This window comes from Myotis yumanensis, unplaced genomic scaffold (genome assembly GCF_028538775.1).
Source record: "Myotis yumanensis isolate MYYU_CA2020_CCGP unplaced genomic scaffold, mMyoYum1.0.hap1 SCAF_5, whole genome shotgun sequence".
In the NCBI taxonomy this organism is placed as follows: domain Eukaryota; kingdom Metazoa; phylum Chordata; class Mammalia; order Chiroptera; family Vespertilionidae; genus Myotis; species Myotis yumanensis.
In genome coordinates, this window is record NW_027223756.1 from 88,778,204 (window position 1) to 88,795,271 (window position 17,068).

Below are 17,068 nucleotides of genomic sequence, written 5' to 3' on the forward strand. Positions count from 1 at the left end.
TCCAGCGCTCACACTCTGTGACGTTGAGCTGGTTTCTCTCTGGACCCAGCTGGCTCTGGCTTTCAGTTTTGGGTGACTGCCATCAGGGAGGAAACAGCTAGGCTCGCAGGCATTGGCTCACTCAGCCAAGCCCAGCCTCCCGGAGTTCAGAGGTCGGCCAGGGACTGTCCTCCCGGAGGAGGGAGAGGAGATCTCGTAGGACTAAGGGCTCCAGGCAGAAGGTACGAGGCTAGGCTGACAGGCCTGAGGGCCCTGGGCCTGGGGCAGGAGGGGCGCTCCTGGGAGCCAGTTGGCCCAGGACTGTGGTTTCCTTGTAATTGGAGCCGCCCCTGGCAACCTTCTGCAGGCTGATTCTTGTCGGGGGCGTCTCTTCATTCCCCTTTCTCTTTCTCGCTTCCCCTTCTCTCTGTCTCCCTCCCTCCTCGTCTCTCTCCCTCTCTGTCTCTGTCTCTCTCTCTCTTTCTGCCTCTCTCTCCCTCTCCCTCTGAATTTCCCTGGGCCTGCCTTCCCTCCAGAGCCCCCATGTCCTGTCACCTGCCCATACCCCTTACGCCCTTGTAAGCTGGTCTCTGCCTCTGAGCTCGCCCTTACCGCCCCGCCCTAGGCCCCAGGAGCTCACCCTCTGCCTGCCCTGCAGGATGCTGCAGCCGAGCCTGTCCTGGCTGGGACTGGGGCCGCTGGCAGCCTCCCCGTGGCTACTCCTGCTGCTGCTGGGAGCCTCCTGGTTCCTGGCCCGAGTCCTGGCGAAGATCTATACCATGTATGACAACTCTCGCCGCCTCCGATGTTTCCCGCAGCCCCCAAAGCGGAACTGGTTATGGGGTCACCTGGGCTTGGTGAGTGTGGGCATCAGGACAAGTCTGGGGTATCAGGGTAGATGTGTTACCTATGAGTTTGGGTTCTTGTCTTCAGATATTTAAAGAATTTAGACCAGGGACACTGATAAAAGCAAAGGCAGATTTATTGAGGAGGAAGAGAACACAGAGATAAGGTACCAGGTTCTGCTCCCCAAATGTGGGGCTCAGGGCTTTAGGGCTTGAGAACACAGAAATTTCTGGGTCGACCAATCAGGGAGTAGGTTAGCAGGCTTTTCCTTTCTGAAACGCTGATATCCAGGTATACATCCATGAAGCGAAGCATTCTGGGATTGTGCAGCACTTATTATGGGATGTAGGAAGGGACTTTCCAACCGGGGATGGAGTTTGTCCCTGTGGCTGGCAGCTTGGCTTTAGATCTGAAAAACAAACTTAAGTCAGGGAAGTTCCTGGACCGTTGTTTTATAATTACCTATTGATAACGGCCGTAGTTCTGGTAGGGCTTGCCCCATGGAGACATTTTTGGGAACATTTTATTCTACCGTTTCAGATGGTCTCCCCGAAGGCTGGGGATGGGGCTCAGAGGTTGGGCTGGGGTCGAGGACAGCAGAGCAGTGAGGGAGCCCTCTTTCCTCACGTCCCCACCAGGCTCGTTCCTCTCCTCTGTGCACTCCATGTCCCCAGCGCTCTCTTTTTCTTACCCTTCCTCACCCCAGCCCCCTTCTGCTTGTCTGTCCCCATCCGTGCTCCTCTGAGGGTTTCTCAGGGTGGACAGCACAGAGCCGGGTGTCCCGGTGCCCACAGTCTCCGCTGCTGGACCCGAGGCCTCCTCAAGGTCCGCTCACTGCCCGGCTCATCTCTGTTGGCCTCAGGCCAGTGTCTGCTCCTCTCTTGACCTCTGCTTCCCCAAAGGAATTAACTATGACCTCTGCCATCTCCTCCCTCTCCCCCTCCCCGCAGGGCACAGCTGGGCCTGAGAAGGGCGTGGGCAGTCTCTCCTCCTCCCTTCCTCCGGCAATTTTCTTATCTTGCCTCCCACTCCCCAGGTGTATCAATGGGCCCTGTTGCCCAACTTAGATCAAAGTTGACCACTTCACCTTTCAGAAGGGATCCCTCCGGCCTTTGCCCTTCTGGCCGACTTCCTGGGACGGGGCTCCTGGCCCCCTCCCCCATTCCTAGCCTTCTCCCCAGAGGCCCTCTGTCCATGCTGCATCCACCCCCTGTTGCCACAGTCACACTTTGGACTTTGTCATCACCTGTAAAGTGCTGCCTCCAGAGCCACTGATCTGTGTGTTGCATCCTCTGGCCGGAACCCCCTCTTCCTCCCAGCTTCTTTCTTCTTCTCCATCTTTGAGGCCGCCAGGATGTCTAGTCCCTTTACGTCTCAGTCCGACAGCTTCCTACTGACCCCTCTTCCTTGGGCACATCCTTTGCACATGGGCTACGGTCTCTCGCCGACTGAAGTTTCCATCATGACTCCTTGGACAGCCTCTGCCTGTTTGAGCTCAATCACCACATCCTCCCATCTGTCTCCACGACGATGCTAGAGGAGGTCATGAAACCGGACGACAGGGTGTCAGCTAAATCCCCACTCACCTCCAGTGCAATCCAACCTGCACAAACCTCCCGTCTGCGTGCTCTTCTGTCTCCTCGTGGACAAAGACTTGTCTTCCCTCCTCTCCTCCATCTCCCCACTCAGTCCTCACCTGCTCTAGTCTGCTCTGCTCTTTTTTTTTTTTTTAAACATATTTTATTGATTTTTTACAGAGAGGAAGGGAGAGGGAGAGAAAGCCAGAAACATAGATGAGAGAGAAACATCGATCAGCCGCCTCCTGCACATCTCCTACTGGGGATGTGCCCGCAACCCAGGTACATGCCCTTGACCGGAATTGAACCAGTGACCTTTCAGTCCGCAGGCTGACGCTCTATCCACTGAGCCAAACCGGTTTCGGCTCTAGTCTGCTCTGCTCTTGTCAGGCTCTTCTGAGATGAATGTGAACTCAGATCCCTAAATCCCATCTCATTCACCTCCAAGCAACTCAGACCTTGCTGACTGCTCTGTCATCTTGCAAACTCCCTTTTCTCTTGATTCTAGGATAAGTCCCTGCCCTCATTGTTACCTCCATGTGGCTCCTCTATCTCCAGCCCCGACTCCTCCTCCATCCTACCTTTCCATGTGGGGATTCACCCCGAGTCCTAACCCCTCCTCTTTCTCCCAAGGCCACCTCCTTACCAAGGGCTTCTAATCTTGAGGAGACCATCAGTTCCCTGCATAAGTGAATCCCAAGTTCACATTTCTCCCGAGTCTGAGGCTCTATGTCCAGCCCCTTCCTCCCCTCCTCATATGGTGGGGATGTCTCATAAATACCTCATTTCTCCGAGTTGGAATCTGAAATCACGGCTCCATCCCTAATCCTCATCCCCACCCTGGGTCTAGTTCATCATTCAGTTATCCACATCCCATACTTTAGGGTCCCCTGGCCCCTCTCTTCTCTCACCTACACATCTGGTCCATCACATCTGGTATGGTGCCTCCACCACCTTTCCTCAGTCTGTCCCCTCTGAATCATCCTGTCACACCCCTGGCTCCATCCACCATCATCTTTTTCTGGAAGCCTCACCCAGCTCCCTCTCTAATCTCCTCATTTGGCTTTTGTTTACTATCATCCTCTCTCTCTTTAACCTTGAAGAGATTTTTCTGAAATTGAGTTTAGATCATGCCTCTTCTTGGCTGAAGACTGATGACTGCCTATCCCTCTGAAGATAAAGAATAAATGTTGCCTGCCCTCGCCAGCCCCACCCACACTCAGCTCCTGCTTTAGCTCCTCAATGAGCCAGGCCATTCCTACCCCAGGGCCTTTGCTCATACTGCTCTTTTGACTGGAAGCACTTCTTTTCTTGTGGTTGCCTGGTCGATTCCTCCCATTTTTCAGCTCAAATGTAACTTCCTTCTAGAAACCATCCTCGACCCCCAGACCTTGACTTCTGACTAGGCCTTGCTCACACTTAAACAGTTAATTGTCCAACTATTTGTTCCTTATTCATCTCTCCCATTAGATAGTGTCACTGGGGGTAGACACAATATCTGTAGTGCCCATGCCAGGAACTGATATACAGTAGGCACTTCATAAATATTTGATGATGTCATGGTGGAGGCCATGTCCTAGGCCTGGATGAACTTGCAATCACCTTTCTTGGTTATCCAAGGCCGAAGGGATGAGTGTCCAACTCCTCTCCTCCCCCACAGCCCCCCAGCTTATCACAGAACAGGATGTCCTAAGCTCATCACAGAACAGAAGGTCCCAAGCTCATCATGAAGGTTGGTTGAGATTCTGGGTCTTAGAATGATCTTAGTGAGCCCTGGGGGCAGTGGGAATGTTATAAAGTTACAGCAGTTCTGCCTCCCCCTCCAAGGGCTCGGATGTGGAGGATGGCCTTGGGCACTCTTCCCTCTTCCAGCCCCTCAACTGGTGAGTGGAGTCACTCTTTCTCTCTGGAGCGATCGAGTTCTTGGAGAGCAGGGACAGGTCACACAGTGAAAACAACTCATCTCACCTGCCTGGAGCACCGGGGAATCTGTCAGCTCTGACGGGGCATTCCATTCGGAGGGGCTGGAGAGGACACCTCACCAGGAGGTGATCCACCCTCCTTCCCCTTTGGGGGACATGGCTTCAGTTTCTCATTTGTAAACGGTACAATTAATGGGTGTGTCCATAGCTTCAGGAGAGATAGATAAACAGGACATACTATGAGAGATGATGGGTGGATAGATAAATATAGATAGATAATAGATAGACAAAAGATGATGGATGGATAGATGATTAGATGATGGATGGATGGATAGATAGATATATAGGTGACTAGATGATGGATGGATAAATGGTAGATGGATGAATAGATAGATGAATATATAGATAGATTATGGATAGAAAGATGGTAGATGATGGATAAATTGATTGATAGATTGATAGATATATAGATTATATATATAGATATAGATTGATAGATGATGGATAGATAGATGGTTGGATGGATATGGATAGATAAATACATACATAAATACATGCATACATACATACAAACAGAAGATAGATGTATGTGCATCTGTGTATGTACTTATTTCTTTTACTCCCTCTGTTTACCTGTATCTCTATGTGTTCTTCTCTCTGTCTCTCCCTCACTCTTTCTCTGTTTCTTTTTTTTTTAAATATATATTATCATTGATTTCAGAGAGGAACGGAGAGGGAAAGAGAGATAGAAACATCAATGATGAGAGAGAATCACTGATCGGCTGCCTCCTGCACGCCCCCCACTGGGGACCGAGCGTGCAGCCTGGGCGTGTGCCCTTGACCAGAATCGAACTTGGGACCCTTCAGTCCGCAGGCTGATGCTCTATCCACTGAGCCAAACTGGCTAGAACATCTTTCTCTGTTTCTTTTTTTTTTTAAAATATATTTTATTGATTTTTCACAGAGAGGAAGGGAGAGAGAGAGAGAGCCAGAAACATCGATGAGAGAGAAACATCGATTAGCCGCCTCCTGCACACCCACCACTGGGGATGTGCCCGCAACCAAGGCACATGCCCTTGACTGGAATCGAACCTGGGACCCTTCAGTCCGCAGGCCGACGCCCTGTCCACTGAGCCAAACCGGTCAGGGCCTTTCTCTGTTTCTTTGCTTTTATTTCTCTGCCCATCTCTCCAATTCCCCATCTGCTTCTCCTCATCTCCATATCCTGCATGGCCTCCCAGTGCCCTCAGAATCAATCCCCTGCCTCTACCCACTCATGATCTCTTGATGCCCTGCTTGATCTGCTCTCCTTTCCACCTTTTCTCTGCTTCCCACCCATTTCACTTTAGCTGCACGGAACTCCTTGCTGCTCATAGCCAGGTGCTGGCTCTCTCACCTCCAGGCCTTTGAGTGGGCTATTCCTTTCCATTATCTATCTATCTATCTATCTATCTATCTATCTATCTATCTATCTATCTATCATTTATCTATCATCATCTATTTGTCTCATATATCTATCTACTTATTTATCTCGTAAAGAAACAGAGAGATAAAGAGAATGAGGGGACAAGGAGAGACACATAGGTAGCTAGACACACAAAAGACCTGAAGAGAAGCTAACTTAGTGAGGTGGAGACAGGTGCAGACCAATAATCCAGGCAGAAGGAGTTAAGGGGTGAGTAGGGTATGGTGAGTAGGGGGTACAGTGGGCAGTTGTTGCATCTGAGGCCCCCGGTCAGGCCTTGCCTCATCCCCATCCATTCCCAGGTGAAGAGCAATGAGGAGGGCTTGCAGATGATAGAGGAACTGGGCCACTACTTCCGTGACGTCCATCTCTGGTGGGTTGGGCCGCTCTACCCCGTCCTGCGGCTCGTTCACCCTAAGTTTGTTGCCCCCGTGCTCCAGGCCCCAGGTACCTCTCCCAGGAGCCCCCAACCCTAGCCTCTCCCTTGCCTCTGCTCCCAGCCCTTCCCACGCCTGGACAGACCAGGTTGAGCAGGAGAATGGGCTATGTTGACAGAGTCCATGACTGTGACACTAACCTGTTGGGTAACTCTGGGAAGGTCCCTGGTTCTCTCTAGTTGACAAAGTCTCTTTCAGTTTTGAGTGGCAGAAACTCAACATTGTAGGTGTGAGTAAAGAAAGGGGAGCTATTGACTGGAAAGCTCAGTGAGAGTTGTCTTCAGGTATGGCTGGATCCAGGTCTTCAAACAATGCCATTGGAAATCTGTCTTCATCTCATAGTTCTATGTTCTTCTGTGCCAGAGCTCAGCTGCCCCGGAAAAGTGAGCTCATTCCCAGGAAAGATTGCAGGATTCTCTAAACTGGCCTGGCTTCGGTTCCAGGGACCAATCCCTCATCTAATCACTGTGACTTGATTGCTAAGTCTCGGAGTCATATGCTTAGCTCTGGAGTAGAGGGTGGGTTGTCATGGCCACCCTCCTAATTACTTGGATTGAGAGTGGAGGAGGGATGGGATCCTGGTTTCAGGAGAAGGGGATGGACACTGGACAGGCAGATACGAGATGTCCATCTACCAGCAACCTTGGTAGGTGGGCATTTCCTGGGTGAGGAATCAGGCTCAGAGAGGCATGGTAACTTCTCAAGACCACAGAGCATGATGAAGCTTTCCTCTTAGTCCTGTGTGTTTTCAGCTGCCTTCGCTGCCTCTGATGGGAGGAACCCTAAGCTAGAAGGTGATTTGGGATGGGAAGACCAATGGCCAGACTATTGTGGGGGAAGATCCACCAGACCCCAGGTTGGTGACCTGTGTCTGGTTGGCCCTGGGGGCCTGGTCTAGAAGGAGTAGTGGCAGTTCTTCATGGTGAGTGGAGCTCAGTATCTGGGAGGGGCAGCATCCTCTATTCCCTTTAAGGACAGAGGAGCCCCTGACTTAAGCACTTAATGCTGAGTATAAGGTAGAGGAGAATACTGGGAAAGTCTGGGTCATACCTGTGTCATGTCTGAGACATTAATGGGACCATATTTAAGTCCTAACTGGAGCCTGTTTGCGGGACATACTGAGGTCATGTCAGATTGTCTTTGGACCCATGTCAGAGCATGCTGTATTATGTCATGGCATGCCATCCATGTTGGAGTCATGTCAGGATATGTTAAAACATGTTTGAGCCATGTCAGATGTCCTAAGAGATGTCAGAGAGTGCTGGGGCAGACAGGGTGTCCTAGGTCCCTGTAAAGGCATTTTGCAGAGTGCTGGACTGTGCTCGGGCATGTAGAACATGTTAGATCATGGAGGATCCATGTCAAGGTGTGTTGAAGCACGTGGTGCCATGTTGGGGTGAGTCTAAGCATGTAGGACGGTGTCTTTGGGTCTGCCTTTGCTCTGCTCTGTGTTGCAGCCTGGTCTGGTCCTCCCGTGGCTCCCTCCTCCTCACCATTTCCTCTGCCCTTGTCCCATTTCTGCCATGATGGGTTTGGAGGGGGAAGGCAGACCCCTGGTTCTTAGCCTCCTCCCCTTACTCAAAGTTCCTCTCCTCCCCCCTCCATTGCCCCTGATGGTCCTCGTTCATGTCAGCTGCCGTCGCCCCCAAGGACATGGTCTTCTACAGCTTCATGAAGCCCTGGCTGGGTGAGTAACTGAGGGAGAAGCAGGTTGGGTACACCCCTTGGGGGACCAGGAGAAGGTCCTACCTTGCCCACTCCCTGTGGCTGCCTCTACTAGGGGATGGGCTTCTGCTGAGTGCTGGTGACAAGTGGAGCCACCACCGCCGCCTGCTGACTCCCGCCTTCCACTTTGAAATCTTGAAGCCCTACATGAAGATTTTCAACAAGAGCGCCGACATCATGCACGTGAGTTCCTTAAACCCAGGGACCCAGCTGGAGCCTTGGGAAAGGAGGAGTGGCCTCAGGCATAGGTGGTCTGGAGTCCCTGCTCTACTGGATGGCTAGGGGGCCATTGCATTTCCTCTCTAAGCCTCAGTTTCCTCATTTGTACACTCGAGATAACAACCCCTTTTTAATGGTGGTCAAGATGATGGCACTAGCGCTCAGAAAGGCTTTAGTATCCAGTCTGCTCACGGAAGCCCTCTAAGTTCAAGACGGTAATGATAAAGATTGAATAGTAGCTTTTTTTGCACAACACACCACCTTAAAACTCATGGATCTGAAAAAAAAAATTTGTTATTGCTCATGAGATGCTGGGTCAGTTGAGTAGTTCTTCTTGTCCTAGCTGGAATCACACACTGTCTGTGGTCATGGCTGGGTTCAGTAGACAGCTCTGCTGATCCAGGCTCCGCCCTGTCACATGTTTGCGGCTTAACTTGCTGTTGGCTGGTCTAGGATGGATGGCGTTTGCCTTTCATTTTCTAGTAGGCCAGCTCACTTGCATGGTGGAGACTACATTCCAAGAGAACAAGCAGAAACATGTAGTGCTTCTTGAAGCCTAGTTTCAGAATCAGCACACCGTCATTTCCATCGTCTTCTATTGGCTGAAGCAAGTCCCACATCCAGCTCAGATTCAAGAGATGCTCCCTCCTAATGGAAGCACTGCAGTGTCTCATTGCAAAGGATGAGGATGTAGGGACGGGCAAAGAAAAGGAAACTTTTTTTTGCAGTCATTTCCCATTTGATCATTTGATGATGATGGTCATTATCAAATGGGAGTAGTCATTTTGGTAGTCATACCACCATGATAATGATGAAGATGAAAGTGATAGCTAACAGTTACTTCACACTTACTGAATACCAAAAATGACGAGCCAATTCCATTGCATATGTTGTATAATTTAATTTTTAGCAACCATAGGAGGTAGAGATGATAATTATGACCACTTTGCAGGTGATAAAACAGAAGGTCAGAGAGACTAGGGAGTTGCCCAAATTCACAAAGCTAGTAAGTGAGCGATGAGTGGTGGATCAAGAATTTTAAGCTAGCCCGACCGGGCTCAGTGGTTGAGCGTCGACCTATGAACCAGGAGGTCCCGGTTCCATTCCCGGTCAGGGCACATGCCTGGGTGGTGGGCTTGATCCCCAGTGTGGGGCGTGCAGGAGGCAGCCGATCAATAATTCTCTCTCATCATTGATGTTTCTATCTCTCTCCTCCTCTCCCTTCCTCTCTGAAATCAGTAAAAAACATACATTAAAAAAAAAGAATTCTAAGCTGGTTTGTCTGACACAAAAACAGGTTATCTTAAGTTGACTGAAGATTTGACAGGTGGAGCCTAGAGAAGGACAATGATCTTGAACCCAAGTATCCTGACTCCCAGCCATGGGGTCACTCCTACTCAAGCCTGGTCCTCTCTGGGGATGGGTGCCTGGGGCAGAGGACCAAGAAGCAGGGTCCGGGGACTCCATCCAGGTGGTTGGGTTGGGGAAGGGCTCAGGGAAGCCCCAGCTCTATGCCCTTCTCTGTCCAGGCCAAGTGGAAGCGCCTGGCCTCAGAGGGCAGCACCCGTCTGGACATGTTTGAGCACATCAGCCTCATGACCCTGGACAGTCTGCAGAAATGTGTCTTCAGTTTTGACAGCAAGTGCCAGGAGTGAGTCTCTTCCCAGAGCCTGGGAGCATGAGCCATGGGCCCAAGGGAGTAGATGGAGGGGGTACTGACCAGGGCAATCATAAGGGCCTTCCTGGAGGAGGTGGGCCAGGGCTGGACATTGAAGGATAAGGTTGAGGAAAGAAAAAGAGCAATCCCTTCAGATAGGTAGAACCATTTGATAAAGGCCAGGAGTGTGTGAAGCAGTGAGGAGACATATTGGAAATGAGGTTGGAGGACGTGGCAAGGGCTGGATCTTAATGACATTCAAAAGCTAGGCAAATAGGTAGAACTTTATCCTGAGATATCCAGAGAGCCATGGGAGGTGTTTGAACAGATGAGAGTTGTGGTCAAAGCTGAGCTTACACATCTGAGTCTAGAGATGATGGACTGTTCTGTAGACACAGGATGCAAGGAGACCGTGAACAGGAGAACTGAGCTTGGTGGAGAAAATGGGGCATATTTGAGAGAAACCAGAATGGGCAGGGCCAGATATTGCACAGGAAGAGAGGAGAGGAGCATGATTCCTAAGCTTTGTCTTGGGGTCTAGGACATGAGGCAGCACGTAGAGATAGAAGCAGGTTTGGAGGGCATCCTTTTCTAGATTGAACGTGGTGTTGGGGTCTGGCTGGGAGGGCCTCCCAGGGTTTCCTGTGTGGTAAGGAGCTGGTTTGTCTGTCCTGGTCCTGCAGGTATCCCAGCGAATATATTGCTGCCATCTTGGAGCTCAGTGCCCTGGTGACGAAGCGGGCCCAGCAGATATTCTTGCACCTGGATTTCCTGTACTACCTCACCCCCGACGGGTGGCGCTTCCGCAGGGCTTGTGAACTGGTGCACAAGTTCACAGACGCCGTCATCCAGGAGCGGCGGCGCATCCTCGTTAGTCAGGGTTCTCACGCCTTTCTCAAGGCCAAGGCTAAGACCAAGACTTTGGACTTCATTGATGTGCTCCTGCTGGCCAAGGTGGGCTTCTCTGGGATCTGAATTCAAGAGGTAGAATGGACATTGATTTCAAATGTCAGATGGAAGAACCTGGACTTGAAGCAGAGGGCACTGGGGAGCCATGGAGGGTGCTTGAGGGAGGGAGGAATGGGTTAGAGATAAGCTGTAAACATGACTGTAGAAGGCTGTCTGGAAGGAGTAAACAGGAGGCAGGAGACCAGAGAGAAAACGCATGGGGTGTGCTCTGGAGATGAAGAGGGAAGAATCCTGCGTAGATGATGGAGCTTCAGGGACTATTTCAGGTCAGACACGCATCCTCAGAGCCGGTGTGATTTGAGGCATCTTGCCCTTTCTCAAGGATGAAAATGGGAAGGGACTGTCAGATGAGGACATCCGAGCTGAGGCTGACACCTTCATGTTTGAGGGTAAGGGTCCTAGTGTGGGATTCCAGAGGGGGTGGGGTCTCTCCATCCCAGGGACTTGGCAGGTGGGCCCTGGTTCACCCCATCCTGCCTGATCCCGCCCCCCCTCCCTGAGGGCCTTAATAGGAGGGCACGGCCCACCCTCTGGTGCTGCAGTAGCCCAGAGACCCAAGCCTGTCTGACTGCCTCCCAGGCCATGACACCACAGCCAGCGGCCTCTCCTGGGTCCTGTACAACCTCGCAAGGCACCCAGAATACCAGGAGCGCTGCCGGCAGGAGGTGCAACAACTCCTGGGGGACCGTGAGCCTCAAGAGATTGAATGGTGAGTGCAGGTCCTCCTGGCCTCTTCCTGAGCCCCTCTCATTGGCTCTGCCCCCAAAGTGGGGAAAAGGGAAGATCTTTTGGTTGATTCTGTCATTGCGTCCTCCCATTTAGTGGGAATGGGAGCAGAGTCCAGAGGCAGGGTCTGGTACCCAGCCTGGACAGCAGGACAGAGCTTACAGGCTTTGGGGACAGAAAGAGCTGAGTGTCCACATTTCTTGCCCCACTAACTTGCTTTGTGACTTTAATAAAATCAGTTTCCTTTTCTGAATTCTACTTCTGCCTCTGTAGTGTGTGTGTGTGTGTGTGTGTGTGTGTGTGTGTGTGTGTGTGTGAATGTCGCCCCCGCAGGGCTGCTTGGAGAATTGCAACAGTGTGTAAAACATGCCACCCAGCAGGTGATCAGTAAATGAACTTCTCCTCCCTTCCCTTGCATTTCTGCCTGAAGTTGCAAGACCTCAACTCCCCTTAATTTTTGCTCTTTTCTTGAATTCCCCACCTAACCATCTATTCCAGGGATTCCCAAGAAATCTTTAGGGGTAAAAATCACCCATGTTTTCATTCAGTAAACAGGTCCACACTGCCTGTCCTTTCCCAACTCAGTGTCTAGTCCCGTGGTCGGCAAACCGCGGCTCGTGAGCCACATGCAGCTCTTTGGCCCCTTGAGTGTGGCTCTTCCACAAAATACCACGTGCGGGCGCGCACGTTCAGTGCGATTGAAACTTCGTGGCCCATGCGCAGAAGTCAGTATTTTGTGGAAGAGCCACACTCAAGGGGCCAAAGAGCCGCATGTGGCTTGTGAGCTGCAGTTTGCCGAGCTGCGGTTTGCCGAGCTGTGGTTTGCCGAGCCGCAGTTTGCCGACCACTGGATCTGAGTCTTACCTGGGCAAGGCTGGGGCTGGGAGAAAAGGAGGTGAAACTGGGTTGTGCAACAACAAAGACGAACTCACCACATTGAGTGAACATTGCTCCTGGCCAGGGGGACAGCTTGTGCACAGGCCAGATCAGAAGCATTTAGGAGTGAGCCTGGCATATTGGGGGGGTGGGGGGGGAGGAAGAAAGAGGGGCGGGGAGAGGGGCAGGGGGGGCAGGTAGAGGTGGCTGGGTCCTTGTGACATAGAGGGACTCCTGATGAGGCTGAACTGGTGATGGAAGCCCCCTTGGAATGCTTTGGAAACTATGTTAAGGGTGTCCAAGGGTAATACTTCAAATCTTTGGGAAGTCAATCTAAACTAATAAAAGAGAAAGATGCCCTAACCAGTTTGGCTCAGTGGATAGAGCGTTGGCCTGCAGACTGAAGGGTCCTGGGTTCGATTCTGGTCAGGGGTGTGTACCTTGGTTGCGGGCACATCCCCAGTGGGGGGTGTGCAGGAGGCAGCTGATCAATGTTTCTCTCTCATTGATGTTTCTATCTCTCTATCCCTCTCCCTTCCTCTCTGTAAAAAATCAATAAAATATATTTTAAAAAAGGATAAGGATGCAAATTGACCGTACCTTCGCGATGCCCACCAGCCAATCAGGAGTGAGTATGCAAATTAACCCAACAAAGATGGCGGTTTAATTTCCATATGCAGGCGCTGAGCAGCTGGGGGCGGGGCAGGATGCTTGCGTCATCACCATGACATTGATGCAGGCATTCCACACCGCCCCAGCTGCTCTGGGCCGCTGGGCCGCGTGGGAAGGCGGAAAGGCGGGTCCTGGCTGGAGCAAAGGCAGAAAGGCAGCTCCAGCTGAAGCAAAGGCAGTGCTGGCAGCCAGGGGAAGGAAGGCCCATTCTTACACAAATCTTCATGCATCAGGCCTCTAGTATTGGATAAAAGGTAAAAGTGGGCAGGGATGCTGCCATTAGAGTCTCACGTTGGTCAGGCAGCAGTAGCCACCTGCTCAGTCATTGGCTAGGGGCTGCCCAGGTACGTGTGGCCTTGGTGTGAATGCTGCAGCAAGGCCTAGAGACCCTATAGCTTGAGGCTGTCAGCTAACTGTTCTCCTTGCAGCTGTAAAGCAGACTCTTGAAGGGAGAGCCATGACTAATGTAGGGCAATGGGGAGCCATGGGGGATGTTTGAGCAGTGGAGGGACAGGTCAGATGCAGGCCTTAGAAATATCTCTCTGCAACTACAGGGGCAAACTGGAGGGGACGAGCTGGGCCCTGGGGGTCCGGGGTCAGGTTCTAGGCCAAGGGCTGAAGGATGGAAAGGAGATATTAGACGGGACAAACATTTTTGAGACAGTATCCTCAACTTCAAGGCTTTGCTCAGCACAGCAGTCCTGTGAGGTGGAGAAGTGTTTTTCTCCCAACTTCAAAAGATTATGTACTTGGTGAAATTCAAATAGTACAAAATGGTTTACAGTGAATAGAAGCCTTCATCTTTTTTCTCCCAGCTTTATGGAGACATAATGGACATAACACTGTGTACTAGTAAATTCAAGGTGTATAATGTGATGATTTATGTGTATACTAGAGGCCCAGTATGCGATTTCGTGCACCAGTGGGGTCCCTCGGCCTGGCCTGTGGGATCGGGCCGAAACCAGCTCTCCGACATCTCCCAAGGGGTCCTGGATTGCGAGAGGGTGCAGGCCAGGCCAAGGGACCCCACCGGTGCATGAATGGGGCTGGGGAGGGATGCAGGAGGTTGGCCAGCCAGAGAGGGACTGCGGGAGGGCTCCAGGGTGTGTCCGGCCTGTCTTGCTCAGTGCTGATTGGCTGGAATCCAACAGCAAGCTAGGGCAGAGCGTCTGCCCCCTGGTGGTCTGTGCACGTCATAGCGAGTGGTTGAGCAGCCTTAGCATATCATTAGCATATTACTCTTCGATTGGTTGAATGGCTTGCTGGTCGACCAGGCACTTAGCATATTAGGCTTTTATTGTATAGGATTGCACAATGAGTACAATAAGGTTAGTTAACATGCTCATCACCTTGTATAGGGAGTAGATGAGGATCTGGTTCGTTTCATTTCCACATCATCGATTGTCTGAGCACCTTCTATCAAACTTTCCGTCTATCGCCCAGGGAGTTTTGAGGCCTCCTTTACCAGGTGCTAACATTTCACTTATGGATTTGCGGTCTCTGAGCTCTCTCTTTTCTGTCCCATGGGCGTTTCCTGTTCTTGCAACAATACCACACTGGTGTTTTGTTTTGTTTTATTACTGCATTTTTGTGATGGATTTTAATATCTGGTAGACTGAATTCTCTTTCTTGGATCTTTTATTTTTAAATTGACCTAGCTCTTAATGAACTTTAATTCTTTCAAATTGGATAACAACCAAGTTCCCAAAAAACCACAAGTAGATTTTTATCGGATTGCATTAAATATATCGATTCATTTAGATGGAATTGACACTTTCATAGTAGGTCATCCGACCTTAGAGTGTGGAGTGGATCTTAGTTATTCAAATAAGCTTCCAAGTCCATCATAGAGAGATGTGTTTTTGCTCTAAGGTAATGATATAATTTAAAAAGCTTCTTAGGCAAATGTACTAATGCTTTTAAGAATACCGTGTGAATGTTGTGTTTTGCTCAGAAATGGTTCTAAAAATACCAGCCTACATTTTCTTTTTTATTATTATTCTTTTTAAAAAATACATATTTTTTATTGATTTCAGAGAGAGGAAGGGAGAAGGAGAGGGAGAGAAAAACATCAGTGATGAGAGAGAATCATTGATTGGCTGCCTCCTGCACGCCCCACACTGGGGATGGAGCCCGCAACCCGGGCATGTGCCCTTGGCCGGGAATCCAACCGCGACCTCCTGGTTCATAGGTCGACGCTCAACCACTGAGCCACACCGGCCCGGCCAGCCTTCATTTTCTTTAGCAAACTTTTGTCATTTCGACTTTCTGATGCTTACATTTTTGGTTCACCTGGAATTTATTTTGGTCTCGGAGTGAGGTGGAGAGAGGATCTCGGGGGGCAGGACCCTGGGGTGTCTGGTTCTGCTGAGGATGGGTAACCGTGTGGGTCCTTAGGGACGATCTGGCCCAGCTGCCCTTCCTGACCATGTGCATCAAGGAGAGCCTGCGCCTGCACCCCCCGGTCACCGTCATCTCCCGCTGCTGCACCCAGGACGTCTTGCTCCCCGATGGCCGGGTCATCCCCAAAGGTGCTGGCCGTGGCGGGGGGAAGAGGGTGCTGGTCCCTCAGCGGGGACCTCGTTCTGACTGCCCCTCCTCCCCCACACAGGCAACATCTGTATCATCAGCATCTTCGGGGTTCATCACAACCCGTCAGTCTGGCCGGACCCCGAGGTGCTGCCCCTCCCCCCTTCCCCCCTGGGCCCTGGTGATGGGGAGGGAGCCTGACCCGGGACAGCAGACACGCCCCTTCCGCCTTATCCACGTGCTTTTCTGGGGATGCCTGGGCGTCCTGAGAAACCCATCCAGCAAGCCTGCCCTCCTCGCCCCCAGGTGTACAACCCCTTCCGCTTCGACCCAGACACACCCCAGAAGAGGTCGCCTCTGGCATTTATTCCCTTCTCGGTGGGGCCCAGGTGAGGCCAGCGGGTGTCCGATGCGGGGTGGCCTGTGGGTGGTGAGGCTCCGCGGCCGTGGCCAGCCAGCCTGGGGTTCGCGGGCACGGTTACCCCCGCTTCTCTATCCCTGCAGGCGGAAGTGGGGTCCGGACACCATCTGAGCCCCTCTCCCTCTGGCCCCCAGGAACTGCATCGGGCAGACGTTCGCCATGGCCGAGATGAAGGTGGTCCTGGCGCTCACGCTGCTGCGCTTCCGCGTCCTGTGCGACCAGGCGGAGCCTCGCAGGAAGCCCGAGCTCATCCTGCGCGCGGAGGGCGGCCTGTGGCTGCGGGTGGAGCCGCTGAGCGCCGGCCCACAGTGACCCTGCGCTGTCTGGCCTGGGAGCCCACCCAGACCCTCACACCTCCCCTTGCAGGTTCCCAGGAAAAGAACTGTGCTGTCACCTCTGCTTCAGCCTCACTGAGTCTGCAGCGGGCGCTTGGGCCTGCGGGGACCCAGGGAGCGGGTGACGCTGGCTGGAGGGGTCTGGGGTCTCCAGCCGACCACTGGGCCCACACTAATCGCGGGCTCTCCCTGAGCCCAAGCACGGACTTTATAGCCTGGGTAGTGGGGAGCCATGGGAGGTGTTTGAGCAGGAAGGAACCAGGTCGAAGGACGTATCTAAGGGGCACATTTGAGGCCCTGAGTCACACAGGAGAACCCAACGTGACGCTACACACACTGGCCACCCTGACCTCAGTTCTGATCTCCTAACATACCCAGTCTTTTCTCGCCTCAGAATCCTTCACGATGTTCCTATGGTTACCCTGTTACAATGTTTACTTAAACATGACAAGCCCGATTGCCTTATAGTTTGTGCCTGATCATTGCAATAACGGTATCTGTTATATTGTCCTTTGTTTCTGCTGATTTTCATGCATAGGGTCAGGGTTCTTGTGTGTCTAGTTATCTTTTCCTGGATAATGGCTATCATATTTGAAATAATATTTGTAGAATTTGGAGAAGGCAGCTTTTTGTGAGAAGAGTCCTGGGAGCTCTGCTGGTTGAGGATTAAGTGAAATGAGAGGCCCAGTGCATGATTTTGTGCACCAGTGGGA

General features: G+C 51.7%; 2 protein-coding genes across 3 annotated transcripts in view; both read left to right on the top strand.

Annotated features, from left to right (window-relative positions):
- Nucleotides 1–153: 153 nt before the first annotated feature.
- LOC139011071 (cytochrome P450 4F6-like) lies at nt 154–16,865 on the top strand. Of its 2 annotated transcripts, none has more exons than XM_070416287.1 (13): nt 154–221; nt 638–836; nt 6,092–6,236; nt 7,860–7,913; nt 8,007–8,134; nt 9,700–9,821; nt 10,511–10,781; nt 11,119–11,185; nt 11,376–11,505; nt 15,468–15,601; nt 15,682–15,746; nt 15,906–15,988; nt 16,155–16,865. In XM_070416287.1, exons 2-13 carry the CDS (start codon nt 639–641, stop codon nt 16,330–16,332), a joined length of 1,575 nt encoding a protein of 524 aa, XP_070272388.1. In that variant the 5' UTR covers nt 154–221; nt 638; the 3' UTR covers nt 16,333–16,865. The 2 variants fall into 2 exon arrangements, with proteins under 2 accessions (XP_070272388.1, XP_070272389.1); XM_070416288.1 differs by having other exon boundaries at nt 165–221; nt 605–836.
- The window catches only part of LOC139011072 (cytochrome P450 4F2), a 49,700-nt gene continuing 32,803 nt past the window's right edge, over nt 172–17,068 (top strand). Inside the window, exon 1 of the mRNA XM_070416290.1 lies at nt 172–221. The gene's annotated coding sequence lies outside the window, so the exon portion shown is untranslated. The remainder of the gene's footprint in view (nt 222–17,068) is intronic.